Source organism: Ambystoma mexicanum, chromosome 3p (genome assembly GCF_040938575.1).
Source record: "Ambystoma mexicanum isolate Mex_15411 chromosome 3p, UKY_AmexF1_1, whole genome shotgun sequence".
In the NCBI taxonomy this organism is placed as follows: domain Eukaryota; kingdom Metazoa; phylum Chordata; class Amphibia; order Caudata; family Ambystomatidae; genus Ambystoma; species Ambystoma mexicanum.
The window spans coordinates 783,282,276-783,306,105 of record NC_090925.1 but is presented as its reverse complement, the minus strand read 5'-3'; the positions used below and the strand labels follow the sequence as shown (position 1 = coordinate 783,306,105).

Sequence of the window (23,830 nt, the reverse complement as noted above, 5' to 3'; positions counted from 1 at the left end):
CTACCTAGACTCTCAGGAGCCAAAGGACAGCGAACAAAGGAACCAAACCTGGTTTGGTGCGCAGAGTAAAACACAAGAAATACTGTTACAAAAAGAAATGGCGAATATACCCAGCCGGAACCAAATAAAATTAAAAGGGGTCCAGCGGATTAACGTTTGTGGCTACTAACATAGCCTAAAACAGTACCAAGGCTATTTTCATAGTCTGTGGTAGGAAAAAAATAGTAGATACCACTGCCACCAGCCAAATCTTAAAGAAAGGGGAACGAAATAATGTTCCATGAGAAACAGACAAAAAGGAATAACTATTAACCCTTTCCAGTACTCTATGGAAGATAGTTTTTACTGGGTCTGTGAATTTAAAAAGACTAATAAAGTCAATGGCAACTTTACATGTTCTGGGAGACAGTAGTCAGCCCCAGAAAATTGAGTTTAAAGTGGGAAGTCTGAAACCGACAACCCTGTGTCACTGCACTAAAGGTGCTGTGTGACACACAGTAAAAAGATGATGCCTATGGAGTAGGTGAGACTCCATAGTCTATGAACGCAAAAATGTAAAACACAAAGTAAAGCACATGTAAGAGTGGGAAAAAAAGCTCACACTCTTACCAGGTGAAAAAAACAAATCCTAGAAATCCAGCAATGCTGCAGAGGGACTCAGTAGGTAAGGGAAATTAGCCATTCTGGAGAATTATCCCTAACACCACACAGGCAGGAATTACTCATTGAATGCAGAATCCCAATCTTCGATGAATCTACCAAGTAAACGCTTGATAGGCTACAAGCCTGTACCATCTGTGTAACACATACAGAAATAGTTTTGTTGAATGATTCCAATAATTTAATTTATCTTGCTGGCCTACCTCCTAAAATGCAAGACATTGGTATGTTTTTAAAAAAGTACCTTGGTGGGTAAAGTACTGATAATTATAAGCATTCAGAAATGCGAGGCGGACAACTTGGTAAAGGTTTTTCACAATTAGCCATTTTATTAACTCATACAGGTGTGATAAACACCTCGCTATCCCTAATCTAAATAGGATTTCTCTACCTATCAAAATAGACATAAAGGAAAATACTGTAATAAAGGGAATCTGTTCCTCACACCTCTACATACAATAAGCTTATAAAAGTAGAATATGTCATTTCAGGTTCAACAAATATAAAAATTGCTCTCAACATAAACCTGGTAATTATGTATCCTTGTAAACTGGGTTGAATCCCCTTCCCAGGTTCAATATAGGATCTCCAACCAAAGTTCAAAATAAGGAACGTTCCTTTTTGTAACCAAGTTCTGTTCATAAAGTTCTCCTTGTTCCAAAAGTCTTTCACTTGGCTCTTGACAATGTTTCCACAAACATAAAGGCCCTCATCACAGGTTTGCGAGTCTGTAAAAAAAGTGCAGGTAACAATAGTTACCGGCACCATTTTTGGACCGACAAACTACAAGTCAGATGGTAGGGGCTGTGACCTACCGACAGGCCTGACCTTCCGGTAGTTCAGACCCCTACCGGCAGATTTTTCACGGAAGCACTGTCACTGTTACTAATGGTGCCGGTGCTTCAGGGTTCCCATTCCAATGGAGTCCTATGGAACTCCACAGGAATGGGAACTTACAGTTCCTCTTCTGCCTTTAATATCTGGTATAACTGGGATATCAGGCAGCGGAAGTGGTAAGGCGAGTCTGCCGGTAAACCGCCGGGAGCACCAGAGGGTTACTGGCAGACTCGTAATGAGGGCCTTAAAGCCTTTTATCTTCCAACTGCTATTCAATGTTTCAAAATCACTACTCCTTCTTGGAAATAAACACTTCCATAATTCTTCTCGATTCACAGCAAGGTTCTTGCCAGGATGATTTTTAACACAGTTCATCAAACACAACAGTGTCTTTGCCACTTGTTTTACTTCACATCCACAACCACAATGCAGTACTTCAATGTCTTCATCCTGGTTCACTATCCTGCCAGGACTACCACTAACAATCCCTTTCCTGGTATACTCGCCTGCCCGAGTAAAAGCTCCTAACACTACTAAAAGTACTCAGTGGTGATTCTTGCTTCAGACTTTCAGAAAAGTCCTTGACTTTCAACAACATTGATATTCACAATACACATTGGTACTGATTGTTCCCCTGCTTTATTTTCCACATGCAATGCAGGTTATATTCCTCTCCTCTTATAAGGAGGGCTTCTCTCCTGCCTCTCTTGATCTCTCAATTTCACATCACACAACTGCTTATAATGTCTCTTTATAACATTTGTCTTTCTTTGGCTTAGGCATTGCTTATTGGCGTATTGCATGATTATTGCCTCTTCCCCCTTCTGAGAATGCTAGTTATAATGTGTCCACAGTATCATTCTCTTGTTACTTGGCCAATGTGGGTTATAAGCTTTCTGAAGGTTTGCCCCCTCTTTACTTTGGCAATGGTGGCTATTGTTCCCCTTCAGTAGTATCTTTATATGGCTTCAATATTGCCCCTTTTTCGTCTTGGCAATGATAATTGTAACCTTTCTTTTCTGGCTTTCCTTTAAAGTGATTGTTACGCTAATAAGACTTCCTTAAATTAGTTTGATATTCAAAATATGGATTAACGGTCAGCCTTCGACAAATGAGTGTTCCAGGGTTACCCTAGACAGGCCAACTCACCGGTCTTGCTACACACGTACGCTCAAACCACTGCCTCTGCTTCTTCTGATGCCCTTCAAACGTTTGACAGCTTCTATCGTGTTCCTGCAGCCTGCACCACTTGAGAAAGGAGCCTACCATGCTCCTCTTGCACTCCGGTGTTCGCCAGCCACTGGAACCAGGCACAAAATAGGGAAAGCTCTTCTCGCTCAAGGGACAGTCTGTCAAAACACTGCTTCACTCTGCTGTAACTCTGCACTTCAGGTTAAAGACCCTCCCAGGACCGACATCGGCTTCTACACCAGTGGCAGATCCAGCGTCTTCATTTCCCTGATTCAGCTGCTACAACTGCGGCTCACAACTCCTACTACTGCTCCACCTACCTGTCCTGCAACTGAGGGGGCCTTAAATACTTAAAAGTCCTGCTCCGGTGTGGGTCATTAGGATCATTTAAACCCTCTTCCACATCCCAGTTCATAGGGCATTGTGGGAGTTGAAGTCCCCAATGTTCTGATTGCTTTCTGTGTTCTGAACATAGCCTTTATTTACTTCACTGTTATTATTAAATACACCTTTAGGAAGAGATTTGAGATGGATCAATGGTTGGTTCAGACTTAAGGGAGAATCATATTCATCAGACGCCAGAGTATAAATGCTCTGTTTCCTATGGTTCCCATAACAGTTTTCACTACCAACAAGACGGGCAGCTTTGGGAAGACAAGCCTCACTGACAACACGCCATTAAATATTCTGGTATCATGGAACTCTATCCCTCTGAGGAAGACAAATACTGCATCTCTCCTAATGGAGCCCACCTATTCCCTTGGGGCCCTTCTCCTCCCAGGTGATCCTCCTGTTTAATACCATCCAGAGGAGGGGTACAGCTGTACTGGGTGGTGGGGAGGAGAGTGGTGGGCAGAGTCTAGCCAGTCAGGTGGCACGAGGGGCGATGTGATGGCCTACGTGTTGAGGCAGAGAGATTCCTTGAAGGGGTGGTCCTTTAGCTCTCTGGGGTGTTCTGTGGTTCTGACTGTGAGGCAAGGTGGGTAAGGCCATGGCATCACATGATGTGTGTTTTGCTAGCCAAGGGGGAAAGCAGGAGGATAAGAGACAGAGCCATGGTGGTATGAGAAAGCAGGGACAAAATGGTGAGGTCGAGGAGAGGAGAAGCAGACCAGGTAGTAGGTGAGGAGGGGTGCAGGGAAATGACATTGAAAATACATCACTGAAAGAACGCTGGAAACGTGAGCTTGTCCCCGAAGTCTGCACCCCTCACATCCTGATTGGACAATCAAGATTCCAAGTATGCTAAAGGTTTGATATAAACCAGGTCCCCAATGTAGAGACAACGATCCGTATTTATCCTGAATATGCATCCGTGTTGAGGTCTTTCCTGATGTAGGCTGAAACCCTTAATTCGGGAATGTGTGTTTGAATGTGAATGTCTGTGCTTATATTTGGCACACTACACTGTCTATGCATAATGATATGATATGATATAATATGATGTTGCACTTATAACGCTCCTGTACACAAGTGTACCCCAGTGAATTCACCATGAATGGTGAATTCATTCTCGATATTATTTTTGAATAATGAGAAAACAAAAAAGTAGTAACCATTTGAGGTGAATCGGAAGCTCACTTTAGTCTTGGGAGGCGGTTGAAAGGATGTTTAAAGTTCCTTTTCGAAGCTTTACAGCCTCAGAGGGGCGGCAATATCACATGAAGATCGGCAGATGCACATATGAATCTGACGTGACCAAGTAAAATGGCCGCTTCCCTGGGGAGAACCTGTCCACACGGTGCTGATGCCATGTGCAGTGAGCAATCAGTAACAATTTCATATTCGAAGTTTCTAGTTGCACGCCTTCAAAACATATATGAAATGATATGTCGTTTATAGCGCATCTGTACACTAGTGTTTCTATGAAGTTTGCAGATTGTCAGTTGTTTACATGCCTCAATATCTCAAAGTAGCCCACCTGTTTGGTTGGTAATGCTCCCCTCTGAGCATGGCACACAGTCAAAGCAACATCGCGGCCTCCCCTCTATGGCAGATTTTCTGTATCCTGGAAGACACGGTTGGCTGCAGATGGAATCCGGTACCTGAGAGGCAAGGGCAGGGCTAAGCATTAGTATTACAATAGTTCCTCTCTAAAATGGGTGCATATCTGCAGTGTTAATTTTGTAAGTAGCCGAACCTGGTGCCCTGGTATTTTTACCACGTTTATTTTGTTTTAATAGGATTTTACTAATCGCTTTTATCGATGGAAAAAAACACTTCACTAAAGTCAGTAACAGTAAACCTGTGCCTTTCTGTAACAACACAAAAGCTGTTAAACAGAGTCGAGGTAGTTTGGGAGGGGAAACGGACAACATTGATGGATTTGCAGGAGGCATCGGGAGGCACAACATTGTTAGCTGGCTTGGTATGAGACACGCGAGAGACTCAAGCCACTGACAACAACGTTAGTGACAAGTGTCATTTTTTTGAACGCTTTAAAATACCGTTAAGAATGTTTGGCTGTGATTGTAAACGTTTGACTTCATCCCATAACCAATCCACTAATTGCACCATCAGTGACATGTTTTAGCCTAAATGGCAGACATAATAACACTCTTGTCACATGTGGCACCTCTATGACACAATTACGACGCACATATACTCTCATTCTCAACAGTGGTGATACAGATAAAGAGGGTAATTCATAGAATTTCGCAGAAAAGTGTCGCAAGCGGCTGGCGCAGAGTGTCCGCGTGCGATTGTCTGCGCCAGGCACGTGCGCTAAAACCGATTTCTGCACACAGCGTATTCACCAGCCGTGGCGCAGAGAATCGCAGCGACCCTGCAGCAGCGCCAGTAACGCCCCCAAGAACGCCCTTGCGCAAGGAAAAGCCATCAAAATCGCTAAATCATCGCAAAGGGCTGCGCGAACCCTGGACCAGTTCACCGGGCTGCCAAACAGCAAACGCCAAGCGGGGAACGTGTATTTCAGGGGTGCGTGGGAAGTTGCATACGCGATTTCAGCAGGGTACGTGTATTTCAGGGGTGCGCGGGAAGTTACACACGCGATTGGCCCCGTGCGAGCAGGGTACGTGTATTTCAGGGGTGCGCGGGAAGTTCCACACACGATACCAGCAGGGAATGTGTATTTCAGGGGTTCTGGGGAGTACTACATGTGAATTGGCCGTGTGGGTCCTCCCAGGTGTACGCTCCACAACCTCCACGGCCCCTGCAGGCAGCCCACACCACGGGGGACTACCCTGCACCCCTGCCCATGTCCCGCAGGCAGCCCATCCACCATGGGCATGCCCCCCAGCCAACCCACATGTCACCTTGCACTACTGATCAACAATGCATGTCTCCCACCACCCCCACCCCCCAGCAGTGCAGGGGCAGCCTCCACCAGGCCCCCACTCATGTCTCCCACCACCCCCACCCCCCGGCAGTGCAGGGGCAGCCTCCACCAGGCCCCCACTCATGTCCCCCTGCACCCCCACCCCCCAGCATCCAGGGTCACCCTCCACCAGGCCCCCACTCATGTCTCCCACCACCCCCACCCCCCAGCAGTGCAGGGGCAGCCTCCACCAGGCCCCCACTTATGTCTCCCACCACCCCCACCCCCCAGCATCCAGGGTCACCCTCCACCAGGCCCCCACTCATGTCTCCCACCACCCCCACCCCCCAGCCACCAGGGGCAGCCTCCACCAGGCCCCCACTCATGTCTCCCACCACCCCCACCCCCCGGCAGTGCAGGGGCAGCCTCCACCAGGCCCCCACTCATGTCTCCCACCACCCCCACCCCCCAGCATCCAGGGTCACCCTCCACCAGGCCCCCACTCATGTCTCCCACCACCCCCACCCCCCAGCCACCAGGGGCAGCCTCCACCAGGCCCCCACTCATGTCTCCCACCACCCCCACCCCCCGGCAGTGCAGGGGCAGCCTCCACCAGGCCCCCACTCATGTCTCCCACCACCCCGACCCCCCGGCAGTGCAGGGGCAGCCTCCACCAGGCCCCCACTCATGTCCCCCTGCACCCCCACCCCCCAACATCCAGGGTCAGCCTCCACCAGGCCCCCACTCATGTCCCCCTGCACCCCCACCCCCCAGCATCGAGGGTCAGCCTCCACCAGGCCCCCACTCATGTCCCCCTGCACCCCCACCCCCCAGCATCCAGGGTCACCCTCCACCAGGCCCCCACTCATGTCTCCCACCACCCCCGCCCCCCAGCCACCAGGGGCAGCCTCCACCAGGCCCCCACTCATGTCTCCCACCACCCCCACCCCCCAGCATCCAGGGTCACCCTCCACCAGGCCCCCACTCATGTCCCCCACCACCCCCACCCCCCAGCCACCAGGGGCAGCCTCCAGCAGGCCCCCACTCATGTCTCCCACCACCCCCACCCCCCGGCAGTGCAGGGGCAGCCTCCACCAGGCCCCCACTCATGTCCCCCTGCACCCCCACCCCCCAGCATCCAGGGTCACCCTCCACCAGGCCCCCACTCATGTCTCCCACCACCCCCACCCCCCGGCAGTGCAGGGGCAGCCTCCACCAGGCCCCCACTCATGTCTCCCACCACCCCACCCCCCGGCAGTGCAGGGGCAGCCTCCACCAGGCCCCCACTCATGTCCCCCTGCACCCCCACCCCCCAGCATCCAGGGTCACCCTCCACCAGGCCCCCACTCATGTCCCCCTGCAGCCCCACCCCCCAGCATCCAGGGTCAGCCTCCACCAGGCCCCCACTCATGTCCCCCTGCACCCCCACCCCCCAGCATCCAGGGTCAGCCTCCACCAGGCCCCCACTCATGTCCCCCTGCACCCCCACCCCCCAGCATCCAGGGTCACCCTCCACCAGGCCCCCACTCATGTCTCCCACCACCCCCACCCCCCAGCAGTGCAGGGGCAGCCTCCACCAGGCCCCCACTCATGTCTCCCACCACCCCCACCCCCCAGCATCCAGGGTCACCCTCCACCAGGCCCCCATTCATGTCTCCCACCACCCCCAGCCACCAGGGGCAGCCTCCACCAGGCCCCCACTCATGTCTCCCACCACCCCCACCCCCCAGCAGTGCAGGGGCAGCCTCCACCAGGCCCCCACCCATGTCTCCCACCACCCCCACCCCCCAGCATCCAGGGTCACCCTCCACCAGGCCCCCACTCATGTCTCCCACCACCCCCACCCCCCTGCCACCATGGGCAGCCCCCACCAGGTCCTCACAATCCCCAATCATGTGCGTAATGGTCAGCCTCCACAGCCAAAAAGCCCTACCAAGTAACCCATTCACCCACATGGAAATGTAAATCACATGTTACACCCCCAATGTTCATGAAGCTAATGAACCCATGTCCGTCACACACAATGGTTGCAATTGAATGGGAAAACACACAACATGACATGCATGAAACCAATGAGATGATACCACACAGTGAAGTATGCAAACAAAATTGTATTGAAAAAAATAAAGAATGCTAAAGAAAGAAAACAAACTACAATGTGAATGAGAAAAAATAAGCTGCATGTCCGTATAAAAACACAAAACTGGAAATCCAAATCCAAAAATGTTTTGTCCAAAGTCAAATGTAAAAAAATCTCCATGCAATAAAGAACTATGTACAAAAATACCAAGGGTCCATGAGCCCAACTGAACAAAGGAAACCTACTAAAAAACCTACCTAAAAATCAACTATATACAAAAAGTGGAGCAGTGTCCGTCGACTCCAAATCATAATAAGAAAGAAAGGAAACCTAAAACTAAAGAACTATATACAAAGGCGGCGGGCAAGTCCAGCGGCTCACTCCGCGGTGTCCCGGGCCAGGGCATCATCGAACTCCTGTTCGATGTCCCGGAGGCGGTCCAGTTCCATGGCCCCGAGGCTCCGCAGGGACGACGCTGTGTCCTCCTCCAACCCCCTGCGGATTGCCTCGAGGCACTCGGCCCGCCTCAGGGCCCTCCGCATGGAGTTCTCCGCCCTGACCATTGTGAGCCGCGCCTCTTCCGCCCGCCGCCGCTCCGCACCTATGGCGTGGCCCAACCGCTGCCACACGGAAGACACTCTCTGTCCTGGGTCCCCCTGCCCTCCGGCCGATGCCTGCCCCTCCGATGTCGAAAGCCCCGAGCCTTCATGTCTCCCACCATGTTGCTGCTGCTGCTGCTCTGCCTCTGCCCGTGCACTGCCTCCTGCTGCCTGCACATCCTCCGCCGGCTGGGGTGCACTTGTTGATGTGGCCACCCCTGCTGGACCTCCGACTCCCGACTGTGGCAGGGATGCCTCCTCCACCAGCCTGGCCGCACCGTCAGAGGCAGCTCCACAGGGCACCCAGGTGACTGATGGGTGGGAAGATGGCACAGAGGACGACTGGCGCGTAGGGGGTCCAGTTGAGGAGGGGGTCGGAGCAAGCCCCATCAGACAGCGGAATCCGGCCTGGGTGACCTGTCCCAGCAGGCTGACGTGGTCAACGAGCCATTCGAGATGACGTGCAGTCTCTCCATGAAAAGACTGCAGGTCACCTCGCATGGCCCGTTGACGCAACGCCACACCAGCCAGGACAGGCTCAACCCGGACCTGGATGGCCACGTCCGCAGGCAGAGGAAGGCCAGTTGACGTCAGCTCATCCCCTGCCTGAAAACGGGTCTGGACGTAGGCATCCCTCCTGGTGCAAGATGATGCAGGGACAGGATCGGGGACAGGATTGCACACAGGCACCTCCGCGGCCGCCTGTGCTGCCTCCTGTCCCTGGTCCTGCACTGCACCACTAGCACCAGTGGGATCCCCACCTCCAGACCCCGTCTCTGGTGCTTGCGCGGCCCCCTCCTCCACCAAACCCCCCACCAACCTGGATGACTCCGTGCCATCTTCCCCTGTTGGGCCCTGTGGGGTCCCAGCTGCCCCTTCTGCTGCCGAGGAGTCCAACTGCAACCTCCGCCTCTTGGACCTCCCCCCGGCAGCTGCGGCCTGGGACGCGGCACCGGACTCCTCACTCCCTGACGAGATGACAACACGGGAGGGGAGCCGGGCCTTGCGTCTCCGGCTGGCGGTCGGATCCCCGCCGCTGTGCTCCACAGCACCTTCTCCGCCCTCTTCATCAGTTGATGCTGCAGACAGGGAGAAACAAAACACAGGCATCAGGGCACTGTACAATGGACACATACACGCATGACAGTTGCACATGAGTGGCATTGGCAAACCTCAGACATGTCATCACAATCCCCAACACACATGTCATTGCAACTGGCACACATGAGCCATACCACAGCCATATCGCAACTGCCACCACCATCCCTACACATACAACAGCATCAGCAGCCAAAGGGGGGCCAGACATCACATGCAACACAGGAAGTGCACCACACATGTACACACACCACCACGCTTGCATGCATGTCTACACCTCTGCCAAGTGTCGCACTGTTCAGACGGGCATCCATGTCACATCTGCCAATCAGGCTTCCACATACCGCCGTCACATGCATCCATGTTGCATCACTGTTGCACCCTTGTCAAATACACACACATGCACATGTACACAGTGCTCATACATGCAGCAGAAAACAACATACATGCCTGACATCACGGACATGTCTACTTACATACACATTCATCCAAACATGTGTGCACGCACAACTGCATTTGCCATGCAAGCCCACACACACAAGCACCATCCATGTCTCACACATTACAGCCCTCGCATGTGTCAGCTCCACGGCCCTGTACACCCCCACCCATACTCGACCCCATACAAACAGATGTGCAACCGGCACAATGCCGAATAATCACCACACGCACTGCTCACAATCAGGATGCATGTACACTCACCGCTCGACTCCAGACGGGTCTGCTTCTCTAGGACCTGGACGTGGAGCGCTGGGGATATGCGTTCCAGGACCCCCATCTGTTCTTCCGACAAGTGGCCCCGGCGCCCCTTGGCATCCGCTGCCTTCAAGAGGCGCCGGGCCTTGTTCAGGGTCCTGGACCTGAAGTCCTCCCAGCGCTTCCTGACATGTTGTAAGTCCCGGACTGCCACCCCCTCCGCGTTGATGGCAGTCACGATGTCAGTCCAGATCCGAGTCCGTCCTTCCTTGTCAGCGCGGGAACTTCCGAAGAGGGCATCATACTGCCCCAGGACTTGCTCCACCAGGACACCAACTTCGGTGGCACTGAAGCTGGTGCCCCTCTGCCTCTCTGGCCGGGGGTTGTCAGTGGTCACAGATGGTGTTTGCCCCGACATGACAACCCCAGAGGCAGGAGTGGGTGGGCAACTGGGTCCTGGGGCTGGGCTGTGGAGCGATGGAATTCCAGTCGGGAGTCTTCGGTTCCAGCAGGGGTGGTCACAGCAACAGCACCCCTGGCTGATGTGCAGGCAGCAAATGGCAGTGCACGTGGGCAGCAGGCAGTCAGGCAGCAGCAGATGGCAGGTGGGAGCGTGCTCAGGGCTCTGTGGGGCAGTAGTTCGGCCTTCTGGGCAGGAGCGTGGTCTTCCGTGTGCTTACGCGTGGCCAGCTTGGTACGGAGTGATTTGGCACGTGAAAATCCTGCACGTCAGCGTGAAAACCGAGGAAAGGCCCTTAGCGCGTAAGCGCGTCAGCACGCATACGCGATTCTATTGGGCCAAAGGCCCTCAGCGCGTAAGCGCGTCTGTGACGTGACCCGCACGGGTGTTTCCCACACAGCACGTGATGACAGAGCACACGTGGAAAGACTGCGCGTCAGAGTGTCATCGCGTGTGATTGGTGGAAATGGCCGTACACGCAGAAGTGACAAAGCGTGTAATTGGTGGAAATGGCCATACACGCATAAGTCACAAAGCGTGTAATTGGTGGAAATGGCCCTACACGCATAAGTGACAAAGCGTGTAATTGGTGGAAATGGCCCTAGCGCGTAGATGCCGCGTAAGTGACGCTGGACGTGTGGGCCTGTATAAAAGGTACGCGTAGAACACCATTTCCTTGTACGTGCTTTTCGTGGAGAGCGAGTGGGTGAATTCTGTACTTCTTGTCGGTTCACACGCGATTTACTTCACGGCGTTTCAAGTTCGTATTCCCTGTTACCTCTGACAGATTTTTCTCTTTTTTCTCTTTTACTGGTTTACCTGGGCCTGTTCCCTCAAACAGTGTTCCCTTCTACTGTTGTCCTGTCTCCTCAGACAGCGTACAAATCTTCTTTTGGCGGGGGGGTTGCCAACCAAACGCGCTCCTTTTTCACGCTCTTTTACCTGGCAGACGGTGAGTCATGCACGTATCTAACATCTGTGCTTGCCCCGTGTGTAGCCTACCCCTTCAGAGGTCATTCTAGGCTGCGTGTGACACGCATACGTTCATTCTTGTGTTACTGGGTGCCACAGCGTAGTGCAGGTTTTTCTTTCTGCACACGTGGTCTAGGAGGGGTTGCATGCACGTCATCTCCCTTTTTTGGGGCTCCTGTGCGTAGCGTGACCCGTCATCTTTCCCCAGGGGTTACAATCAGCCTTGCAAGAGCACTAGGGTACAATTACCATCTGGTACCCAACCCCTTTGACCCCCAATTGCCCAGGACAATATTTTACAGCCACTCCCATACGCACATTAACATCAGTGCCATGGCTGGGAGGCGAGGATTCCGTAAGGGTGGCAAAGGTGGAAGAGCCACAAGTGGTGGCCGTGGTGGATCCGGTAGGGGACGTGGTCGTTACTTGCAGGGTGAGCCTGTCCCCCCATGTGTGGAGGACCAGTCAAGGGCACCCATAATCCCCCCCCCCCGTTGAGGCTGATGTGGCTGACACCATCCATGCTCAGCCCTTGTTGGACCAGCCCATTGTGGCACCAGACCTGGCTGACTCCATGGCTGACTTCCAGGTCAGCAGGCCTATGACACGTGCGCTGGTGCACGTTGATGTCACCATGCCACGTGCATCTCAGGCAGCAAGGTCATCTGCTGCACCAAGTAGGCAGGGCGGAGAGGCTGCAGGGGCAGCTGCGGCTCCATCCACCCCAGCCCTCACACACCCAGCCCGGACAGTGTCGGTCCTAGTACATGCTGCTGATATACCCCCTGACACCATCACACTAGAGTCAATGCCTGCACCAACTCCCATGCTGAGTGTGCAATCCCACACTCCTGATACAGAGTCCACCAGGGCTCCTGCCCCTAGTGTCCAGAGTGGCGCAGGACACTCAGGATCACCACCACCTTCCAAGCGGAAGAGGAAGAGTGCTCGTCCGGCACAGGCTGATGCCCCAGACACGGCTACACAGTCCGGCCCGTCCAGGAAGCCCAGCTTCACGGATGACGAACTGAATGCACTTGTCGAGTATGTGTCCGCACATGACAACGAGATGGTCATTGTTGTAGGATCCAAGACCACACCTGCACAACGCCAGGCACACTGGCAGACCGTTGCGGACATCATAAGTGCCCTTGGAATCGTGAGGCGCACAGCCAATGATTGCTATAAGTGCTGGAATGACCTAAAGCGCAGGGCAAAGAGTAAGCTGGCCTCAAGTCATGCCGCAACTCTAGTGACTGGAGTTGGGTCTCCAGTAGTAGACATGGAACTCACTCCACATGAGTCAGTCGCTGGGACCTACGTCACGGAGGAACAGATCCAAGGCGTGGGAGATTTGGCTGATTACGAGGCATTGTCCAGTGAGTGCACATGCATGTGTGTGTCATCCATGTGCATGGTGTGTGTGAGGGCTTCTGTTTGTGTGACAGGTGAGAGTGTGTGCGCCTGAGTCGTATGGGTCAGCCATGTGCTTCATGCAATACATCCTGCGCAGCTGCATTTGGCCATAGCAGTATCCCTTCTGCCAACAGTAGACATCTAGCCCAACTGCATGCCAGTTGCCCTTGAAGTGCCACCTTGCCACAACATTGTTGCTAAATTTTCCACTGTTCATTTAGTCAGATTTTTTGCATTCCACCACTTTTACTAGGCATGTTGCAGTCCTCTAGTCACATGTCTGACATGGCTATGGTAAAGTGGAGTGACTTTGTTATCTGGATATCATTTGTTCAAACATGTCCCTGTGCAATTGCACCATTTCGGACTGGCAGCTCCAGGTGAAGAATCTGACCTGTTTGAATTAGAAAAGCTATTACATGCGGGAACTGGACAGAATGAATAGGTGCTGCCCTCCTCTCCATCTTCACTCAATAGCAATGGTATATGCCATCTGTGTGATGGCATGTGTGTTTCACCTGCCAATCACAGGCCAATGTGTGATGCCACTGCCAGGCAGCATGCAGAAAATGTGTTAATCTTCAATCTTGGTGTCATCAGTGTGTGCCATTTGCCTGCCCTTCATACGCAGTGAGGGTGCATGCATGGGAGGGTTTTAGTCATGTGGGACATGTGTCAAACAAGTACTGGTTCTCTTGCTTCTCAGCCCTCATTGTGTGCCATGGTGCTAATGCCTGTTTCCATTTCTTTGTTTTTATGTCTTTGCAGGGGAAGACGCACCTGATACTGCTGGGGTTGTGGAGATGGTGCAGACCCAGGAGGGGTCCGAGGGCCGACCAACCACCAGTGAGGGACGTGGTGTGGTGGTGGGTGAGAACCCACAAGTGCTGCAGGTCCTGCTCTCAAGGGGTGTCTCTGGCTGCACCTCCACCGAGCTGTACTCAGGTGTTGATTCGGATGAGACCTACGTGCCGTCGCAGGTGAGTGTTCCAGGGAGGGATTCTGTTCTGTCTCACCCACCTGCACCAGGTTCAGAACCCTCAATGGGGATGTCAGTCTTGGCAGCTACGCCTTTGGTGGTTACGGATGCAGGGTCACACTCCGCGACATCTGATCCTGTTCCTGGGCCAGCAGATCAGAGGGGGAATGCAGTCCTGCAGCCTCCGGCAGTGCCGGCACAGCAAGGCGCAGTTCGCCTTGCCCCAGACAGGTGCGGTGCCCGCCGACATGGTGGCCGTACGCCACCTGGCAATACTGCATGGGAGCAATCCATTTACGGTATGGCAACCCAACAGGCAGCATCATCCGAGATGATGGCTCAGGCCATGGATAGGGTGGCCACTTCCATTGTCCCCCCTGAAAGGCTGATGGAGCGACTAGAGCAGGCAACCGACTCCATCTGCCAGTCACACAGGGAGGACATGTTGGGGTCCAACAGGGACAGGCGGGCGGCACTGGCGACTCTGCAGGAGGCCATCTCCATTGAGTCCCAGGGCCACAGGGAAGCCCTGAGGCAGGAGCTCCTTCACCTCAGGACGACTCTTGTTGAGCTTGAGGCTTCTACACACCAAAGGACAGAACAGCAGCTGGAGCGTCTCACCCGTACGCTCTCAGCTGAGATGCAGGCAACGAGGGCGGAGGTCCGGGCATCCCGTGAGTTGTTGCATGGGGACCTCCGCACACTCATCCTCCAGAACCAGACCTACCACACCCGCATGCTTGCAGCCATGGAGGAGCAGACTAGGGCCTTGCGTGGGCTGCCTCCCATAGTGCAACCACCTCCGGATGCAGCTGCACAGGGTGATAATAGCGACAGCAGTGATACTCCCACAATAGGGTAGCCGTGTGGGCCATGAGTCCATGGAGGTGTTTTTTTTCCCCAGGATCCACGCAGGTGGGTTCTGGTGTGCATCCTGTCCTCGGACCTCCTGGGTGGCCTCCCCAACCCCCCCGGGCCCTTCAATGGCCATTTTTGATTTTTTTTTAATTTTTATTTTTGTTTTTATTTTTATTTCTTTTATTCCCAATTATTTTGGGACGATTTGTTGGCTTCCGTGGTTCCTGTGGGCATACGCTGCATTGTGGCTGGGCACATGCAGGCTTGTAATGTATTTGGTTCAGATGCTTGGGTTTGAGTCACACACACCCCTCCTGCTTCCCGTTTCCATGGGCTTGCAAAGGGTGTGCCCAAGTGACAGTGAATTACACAGTGACGTTGGACTCCCATGAGCTGTGTGGGCAGTCTGTAGTCAATACTGTGTATACATGCCTAGTGCATATTGCTGTTGTGTTGTACACTGCATGTTGCATTGATGTGTAACTCATCTTCTGTGTCTACCTCCCAATTTGCAGGTCCCTTCCTCATGTCTACACAAGGAGCTCTAGTCTGGAGATGTGGTCCATGTTGGCAGCAGTGCACCTACAACTCTACAGGCGCCAACACTGCACAGTTGGTAGTGGTGGGAGTGCAGGCATTTCCAGGTAGTGAGACTACTAATATTAAACATTAGTGATGTCATGTTAATGGTAGTACGTGCTCAAGTTTGTTGTTGGTCCGGCATTACTGTGAGCATTTCAGGTGTTGCAAGTTTCTAATAGGGACACTGTACATTGTGACACTAGTGTCATGTTGTGGGGATTACTTTGTTTACCTGCAAATAGCATGACATGGCACGGTGTGTCGTGTGGCGGTGCTGGGGTTGGGTTGGCTGACATGGCACTGTCCTCTTGTTGCATTTTGCAAATGGGTATTCATTTTAGCTGCTTGAATGTGTAACTTCACAAAACTGCATTGGTGGTGTCAGTGTGGGTAGGGATGCACACATTGTGACACTTCCAGGTGAACAATCTCAGGCTGATATGGTTTTCACGGTTCTTTCTCCAGACATTCAGGATCAGTGTCAGGTTGAGTCATCATTGATTGTCAGATGGAATGTGCCAGGGCAGTGTGCACTCCACAGGGGTGTGATTTCTATGTGAAGTAATTAGCCACTAGCTGTGTATGGGCTGCCTCCCCCCGTGCCCTTTCACCTCCCATGCGCAGCGGCTGTGCATGTGGTTGGGGATGGGGGGGCACCACCATGTCCACGGCCAGGCCCCGGCGTGTTGCAACGTTGTGCAGGACACATGCTGCCACTATGATCCTGCACACTACTGGGGGAGCGTACAACAGCTGCCCGCCAGAACGGTCAAGGGAGCGAAAGCGTGACTTCAGCACTCCGAATGTGCGCTCCACTATGCCCCGGGTTGTAATGTGGGCTGCGTTATATCTTACCTGGGGTGGCGTGGTGGGGTTCCGAATTGGCGTCATCATGTGGGGGCTGAGAGGGTAGGCACTGTCCCCTGTGGAGGTGGTGATTGGTATCATTGGTGGGGTTGTGACCTTGCTCAGTATCTGACATGCATGCATGTGCAGTGGCATTCATACTCACCAAGCAGCCATGTATCGCCATGCCGGCCAGCTTCTAGGTCCCGTCTTAGGGTGGACATTCGGTAAATGAAGCTGTCGTGGGTTGACCCAGGATAGTTGGCATATACTGAGGTGATGATTACCTTGGCATTACATACTACCTGCACGTTGATGGAATGCCAGTGCTTGCGGTTCCTATAGATGTGCTCAGAAGCCCTGGGGGGACGTAGAGCCACATGGGTGCAGTCGATGGCACCCAGCACTTTGGGGAATTGTGCCACAGCATAAAAATCCAGGGCGGCAGCATGCCTTTCTGCAGGTGTTCTGGGCAGGTATATGTGCCTGCGGACTGATGGGCGTGCAGTGATGATGTTCAAGACCTGGTGTAGGCAGCGTGACTGGGTGGCCTGTGATACACCACCCACAATGGCACTTGTCCGCTGAAATGATCCAGTGGCTAAGAAGTGCAGTACATTGAGGACCTTCTCCAGGGGGCTGAGTGCTTGGGAGCACAGGGTGGGTGATGTGAGGTCGTCCTCCCACTCACTCACCAGGTCCAGTATGATGTGTGGTGGAAACCTGTACCTCCCATGCACCTGGTCATCAGGCATCCCGAAAAGGCTGGTTCTGGGTGTGAATATTCTGGCCCTGACTATCCTCCTCCTCCTCCTTTGGTAGGCCACGCCCACGGCTGCTAGGAACGGTATGTTCATCCTGGGTCTGAGCTAGTTATTTTGTTAGCGCGCAAATTAATGCGTTGCGCGTGTTGTAGGCGAGCGTGTGACCTGCGCACCCCTGAAATCCAGTACCCAGTCCAATAGCGTGTGGAAATTGCCACGCACACCGGGATACAGGTGCGCTGACGTACTTGCGTGTGTAAGTGTCCGCGCACACCTGATATACACGTACATAGGCCAATCGCGTGTACGCGCACTTTTGTCCAATTACACGCGATGAGAATCTGACGTGCTGTCCAATTACACGCGATGAGACTCTGACGTGCAGACTTTCCACGTGTGCTCTGTCATCACGTGCTGTGTGGGAAACACCCGTGCGGGTCACGTCACAGACGCGCTTACGCGCTGAGGGCCTTTGGTCCAATAGATTTGCGTATGCGTGCTGACGCGCTTACGCGCTAAGGGCCTTTCCTCGGTTTTCACGCTGACGTGCAGGATTTTCACGTGCCAAATCACTCCGTACCAAGCTGGCCACGCGTAAGCACACGGAAGACCACGCTCCTGCCCAGAAGGCCGAACTACTGCCCCCCAGAGCCCCGAGCACGCTCCCACCTGCCATCTGCTGCTGCCTGACTGCCTGCTGCCCACGTGCACTGCCATTTGCTGCCTGCACATCAGCCAGGGGTGCTATTGCTGTGACCACCCCTGCTGGAACCGAAGACTCCCGACTGGAATTCCATCGCTCCACAGCCCAGCCCCAGGACCCAGTTGCCCACCCACTCCTGCCTCTGGGGTTGTCATGTCGGGGCATACACCATCTGTGACCACTGACAACCCCCGGCCAGAGAGGCAGAGGGGCACCAGCTTCAGTGCCACCGAAGTTGGTGTCCTGGTGGAGCAAGTCCTGGGGCAGTATGATGCCCTCTTCGGAAGTTCCCGCGCCGACAAGGAAGGACGGACTCGGATCTGGACTGACATCGTGACTGCCATCAACGCGGAGGGGGTGGCAGTCCGGGACTTACAACATGTCAGGAAGCACTGGGAGGACTTCAGGTCCAGGACCCTGAACAAGGCCCGGCGCCTCTTGAAGGCAGCGGATGCCAAGGGGCGCCGGGGCCACTTGTCGGAAGAACAGATGGGGGTCCTGGAACGCATATCCCCAGCGCTCCACGTCCAGGTCCTAGAGAAGCAGACCCGTCTGGAGTCGAGCGGTGAGTGTACATGCATCCTGATTGTGAGCAGTGCGTGTGGTGATCATTCGCCATTGTGCCGGTTGCACATCTGTTTGTATGGGGTCGAGTATGGGTGGGGGTGTACAGGGCCGTGGGGCTGACACATGCGAGGGCTGTAATGTGTGAGACATGGATGGTGCTTGTGTGTGTGGGCTTGCATGGCAAATGCAGTTGTGCGTGCACACATGTTTGGATGAATGTGTATGTAAGTAGACATGTCCGTGATGTCAGGCATGTATGTTGTTTTCGGCTGCATGTATGAGCACTGTGTACATGTGCATGTGTGTGTATTTGTCAAGGGTGCAACAGTGATGCAACATGGATGCATGTGACAGCGGTATGTGGAAGCCTGATTGGCAGATGTGACATGGATGCCCGTCTGAACAGTGCGACACTTGGCAGAGGTGTAGACATGCATGCAAGTGTGGTGGTGTGTGTACATGTGTGGTGCACTTCCTGTGTTGCATGTGATGTCTGGCTCCCCTTTGGCTGCTGATGCTGTTGTATGTGTAGGGATGGTGGTGGCAGTTGCGATATGGCTGTGGTATGGCTCATGTGTGCCAGTTGCAATGACATGTGTGTTGGGGATTGTGATGACATGTCTGAGGTTTGCCAATGCCACTCATGTGCAACTGTCATGCGTGTATGTGTCCATTTTACAGTGCCCTGATGCCTGTGATTTGTTTCTCCCTGTCTGCAGCGTCAACTGATGAAGAGGGCGGAGAAGGTGCTGTGGAGCACAGCGGCGGGGATCCGACCGCCAGCCGGAGACGCAAGGCCCGGCTCCCCTCCCGTGTTGTCATCTCGTCAGGGAGTGAGGAGTCCGGTGCCGCGTCCCAGGCCACAGCTGCCGGGAGGAGGTCCAAGAGGCGGAGGTTGCAGTTGGACTCCTCGGCAGCAGAAGGGGCAGCTGGGACCCCACAGGGCCCAACAGGGGAAGATGGCACGGAGTCATCCAGGTTGGTGGGGGTTTTGGTGGAGGAGGGGGCCGCGCAAGCACCAGAGACGGGGTCTGGAGGTGGGGATCCCACTGGTGCTAGTGGTGCAGTGCAGGACCAGGGACAGGAGGCAGCACAGGCGGCCACGGAGGTGCCTGTGTGCAATCCTGTCCCCGATCCTGTCCCTGCATCATCTTGCACCAGCAGGGATGCCTACGTCCAGACCCGTTTTCAGGCAGGGGATGAGCTGACGTCAACTGGCCTTCCTCTGCCTGCGGACGTGGCCATCCAGGTCCGGGTTGAGCCTGTCCTGGCTGGTGTGGCGTTGCGTCAACGGGCCAATGCGAGGTGACCTGCAGTCTTTTCATGGAGAGACTGCACGTCATCTCGAATGGCTCGTTGACCACGTCAGCCTGCTGGGACAGGTCACCCAGGCCGGATTCCTCCGTCTGATGGGGCTTGCTCCGACCCCCTCCTCAACTGGACCCCCTACGCGCCAGTCGTCCTCTGTGCCATCTTCCCACCCATCAGTCACCTGGGTGCCCTGTGGAGCTGCCTCTGACGGTGCGGCCAGGCTGGTGGAGGAGGCATCCCTGCCACAGTCGGGAGTCGGAGGTCCAGCAGGGGTGGCCACATCAACAAGTGCACCCCAGCCGGCGGAGGATGTGCAGGCAGCAGGAGGCAGTGCACGGGCAGAGGCAGAGCAGCAGCAGCAGCAACATGGTGGGAGACATGAAGGCTCGGGGATTTCGACATCGGAGGGGCAGGCATCGGCCGGAGGGCAGGGGGACCCAGGACAGAGAGTGTCTTCCGTGTGGCAGCGGTTGGGCCACGCCATAGGTGCGGAGCGGCGGCGGGCGGAAGAGGCGCGGCTCACAATGGTCAGGGCGGAGAACTCCATGTGGAGGGCCCTGAGGTGGGCCGAGTGCCTCGAGGCAATCCGCAGGGGGTTGGAGGAGGACAGGGCGTTGTCCCTGGGGACCCTCGGGGCCATGGAACTGGACCGCCTCCGGGACATCGAACAGGAGTTCGATGATGCCCTGGCCCGGGACACCACGGAGTGAGCCGCTGGACTTGCCCGCCGCCTTTGTATATAGTTCTTTAGTTTTAGGTTTCCTTTCTTTCTTATTATGATTTGGAGTCGACGGACACTGCTCCACTTTTTGTATATAGTTGATTTTTAGGTAGGTTTTTTAGTAGGTTTCCTTTGTTCAGTTGGGCTCATGGACCCTTGGTAGTTTTTTACATAGTTCTTTATTGCATGGAGATTTTTTTAATTTTGACTTTGGCCAAATATTTTTGGGATTATGATTTCCAGTTTTGTGTTTTTATACGGACATGCAGGTTTTTTTTTCTCATTCACATTGTAGTTTGTTTTCTTTCTTTAGCATTCTTTATTTTTTTCAATACAATTTTGTTTACATACTTCACTGTGTGGTATCATCTCATTGGTTTCATGCATGTCATGCTGTGTGTTTTCCCATTCAATTGCAACCATTGTGTGTGACGGACATGGGTTCATTAGCTTCATGAACATTGGGGGTGTAACATGTGATTTCCATTTCCATGTGGGTGAATGGGTTACTTGGTAGGGCTTTTTGGCTGTGGAGGCTGTCCATTACGCACATGATTGGGGATTGTGAGGACCTGGTGGGGGCTGCCCATGGTGGCAGGGGGGTGGGGGTGGTGGGAGACATGAGTGGGGGCCTGGTGGAGGCTGCCCCTGGTGGCTGGGGGGTGGGGGTGGTGGGAGACATGAGTGGGGGCCTGGTGGAAGCTGCCCCTGCACTGCTGGGGGGTGGGGGTGGTGGGAGACATGAGTGGGGGCCTGGTGGAGGGTGACCCTGGATGCTGGGGGGTGGGGGTGCAGTGGGACATGAGTGGGGGCCTGGTGGAGGATGCCCATGGTGGCAGGGGGGTGGGGGTGCAGGGGGACATGAGTGGGGGCCTGGTGGAGGCTGCCCCTGGTGGCTGGGGGGTGGGGGTGGTGGGAGACATGAGTGGGGGCCTGGTGGAGGCTGCCCCTGCACTGCTGGGGGGTAGGGGTGGTGGGAGACATGAGTGGGGGCCTGGTGGAGGATGCCCATGGTGGCAGGGGGGTGGGGGTGGTGGGAGACATGAGTGGGGGCCTGGTGGAGGGTGACCCTGGATGCTGGGGGGTGGGGGTGCAGGGGGACATGAGTGGGGGCCTGCTGGAGGCTGCCCCTGGTGGCAGGGGGGTGGGGGTGGTGGGAGACATGAGTGGGGGCCTGGTGGAGGCTGCCCCTGCACTGCTGGGGGGTGGGGGTGGTGGGAGACATGAGTGGGGGCCTGGTGGAGGCTGCCCCTGGTGGCAGGGGGGTGGGGGTGGTGGGAGACATGAGTGGGGGCCTGGTGGAGGCTGCCCCTGCACTGCCGGTGGGTGGGGGTGGTGGGAGACATGAGTGGGGGCCTGGTGGAGGCTGCCCCTGCACTGCTGGGGGGTGGGGGTGGTGGGAGACATGAGTGGGGGCCTGGTGGAGGCTTCCCCTGCACTGCTGGGGGGTGGGGGTGGTGGGAGACATGAGTGGGTGCCTGGTGGAGGATGCCCATGGTGGCAGGGGGGTGGGGGTGGTGGGAGACATGAGTGGGGGCCTGGTGGAGGGTGAACCTGGATGCTGGGGGGTGGGGGTGCAGGGGGACATGAGTGGGGGCCTGCTGGAGGCTGCCCCTGGTGGCAGGGGCGTGGGGGTGGTGGGAGACATGAGTGGGGGCCTGGTGGAGGCTGCCCCTGCTCTGCTGGGGGGTGGGGGCTGTGGGAGACATGAGTGGGGGCCTGTTGGAGGATGCCCATGGTGGCAGGGGGGTGGGGGTGGTGGGAGACATGAGTGGGGGCCTGGTGGAGGGTGACCCTGGATGCTGGGGGGTGGAGGTGCAGGGGGACATGAGTGGGGGCCTGCTGGAGGCTGCCCCTGATGGCAGGGGGGTGGGGGTGGTGGGAGACATGAGTGGGGGCCTGGTGGAGGCTGCCCCTGCACTGCTGGGGGGTGGGGGTGGTGGGAGACATGAGTGGGGGCCTGGTGGAGGCTGCCCCTGGTGGCAGGGGGGTGGGGGTGGTGGGTGACATGAGTGGGGGCCTGGTGGAGGCTTCCCCTGCACTGCCGGGGGGTGGGGTGGTGGGAGACATGAGTGGGGGCCTGGTGGAGGCTGCCCCTGCACTGCTGGGGGGTGGGGGTGGTGGGAGACATGAGTGGGGGCCTGGTGGAGGCTGCCCCTGCACTGCTGGGGGGTGGGGGTGGTGGGAGACATGAGTGGGGGCCTGGTGGAGGATGCCCATGGTGGCAGGGGGGTGGGGGTGGTGGGAGACATGAGTGGGGGCCTGGTGGAGGGTGACCCTGGATGCTGGGGGGTGGGGGTGCAGGGGGACATGAGTGGGGGCCTGCTGGAGGCTGCCCCTGGTGGCAGGGGGGTGGGGGTGGTGGGGGACATGAGTGGGGGCCTGGTGGAGGCTGCCCCTGCACTGCTGGGGGGTGGGGGTGCAGGGGGACATGAGTGGGGGCCTGGTGGAGGCTGCCCCTGGTGGCTGGGGGGTGGGGGTGGTGGAGACATGAGTGGGGGCCTGGTGGAGGCTGCCCCTGCACTGCTGGGGGGTGGGGGTGGTGGGAGACATGAGTGGGGGCCTGGTGGAGGATGCCCATGGTGGCAGGGGGGTGGGGGTGGTGGGAGACATGAGTGGGGGCCTGGTGGAGGGTGACCCTGGATGCTGGGGGGTGGGGGTGCAGGGGGACATGAGTGGGGGCCTGCTGGATGCTGCCCCTGGTGGCAGGGGGGTGGGGGTGGTGGGAGACATGAGTGGGGACCTGGTGGAGGCTGCCCCTGCACTGCTGGGGGGTGGGGGTGGTGGGAGACATGAGTGGGGGCCTGGTGGAGGCTGCCCCTGGTGGCAGGGGGGTGGGGGTGGTGGGAGACATGAGTGGGGGCCTGGTGGAGGCTGCCCCTGCACTGCCGGTGGGTGGGGGTTGTGGGAGACATGAGTGGGGGCCTGGTGGAGGCTGCCCCTGCACTGCTGGGGGGTGGGGGTGGTGGGAGACATGAGTGGGGGCCTGGTGGAGGCTGCCCCTGCACTGCTGGGGGGTGGGGGTGGTGGGAGACATGAGTGGGTGCCTGGTGGAGGATGCCCATGGTGGCAGGGGGGTGGGGGTGGTGGGAGACATGAGTGGGGGCCTGGTGGAGGGTGACCCTGGATGCTGGGGGGTGGGGGTGCAGGGGGACATGAGTGGGGGCCTGCTGGAGGCTGCCCCTGGTGGCAGGGGGGTGGGGGTGGTGGGAG

The 23,830-nt window shown here is 55.8% G+C and overlaps 1 protein-coding gene across 1 annotated transcript in view; it reads right to left on the bottom strand.

The window, feature by feature from the left end:
• LOC138579957 (vomeronasal type-2 receptor 26-like) overlaps nucleotides 1-23,830 on the bottom strand; it is a 315,822-nt gene that overhangs the window by 30,042 nt on the left and 261,950 nt on the right. The window contains exon 7 of the mRNA XM_069650182.1: nucleotides 4,610-4,733. Within this exon, the coding sequence (XP_069506283.1) occupies nucleotides 4,610-4,733 (124 nt within the window). The remainder of the gene's footprint in view (nucleotides 1-4,609; nucleotides 4,734-23,830) is intronic.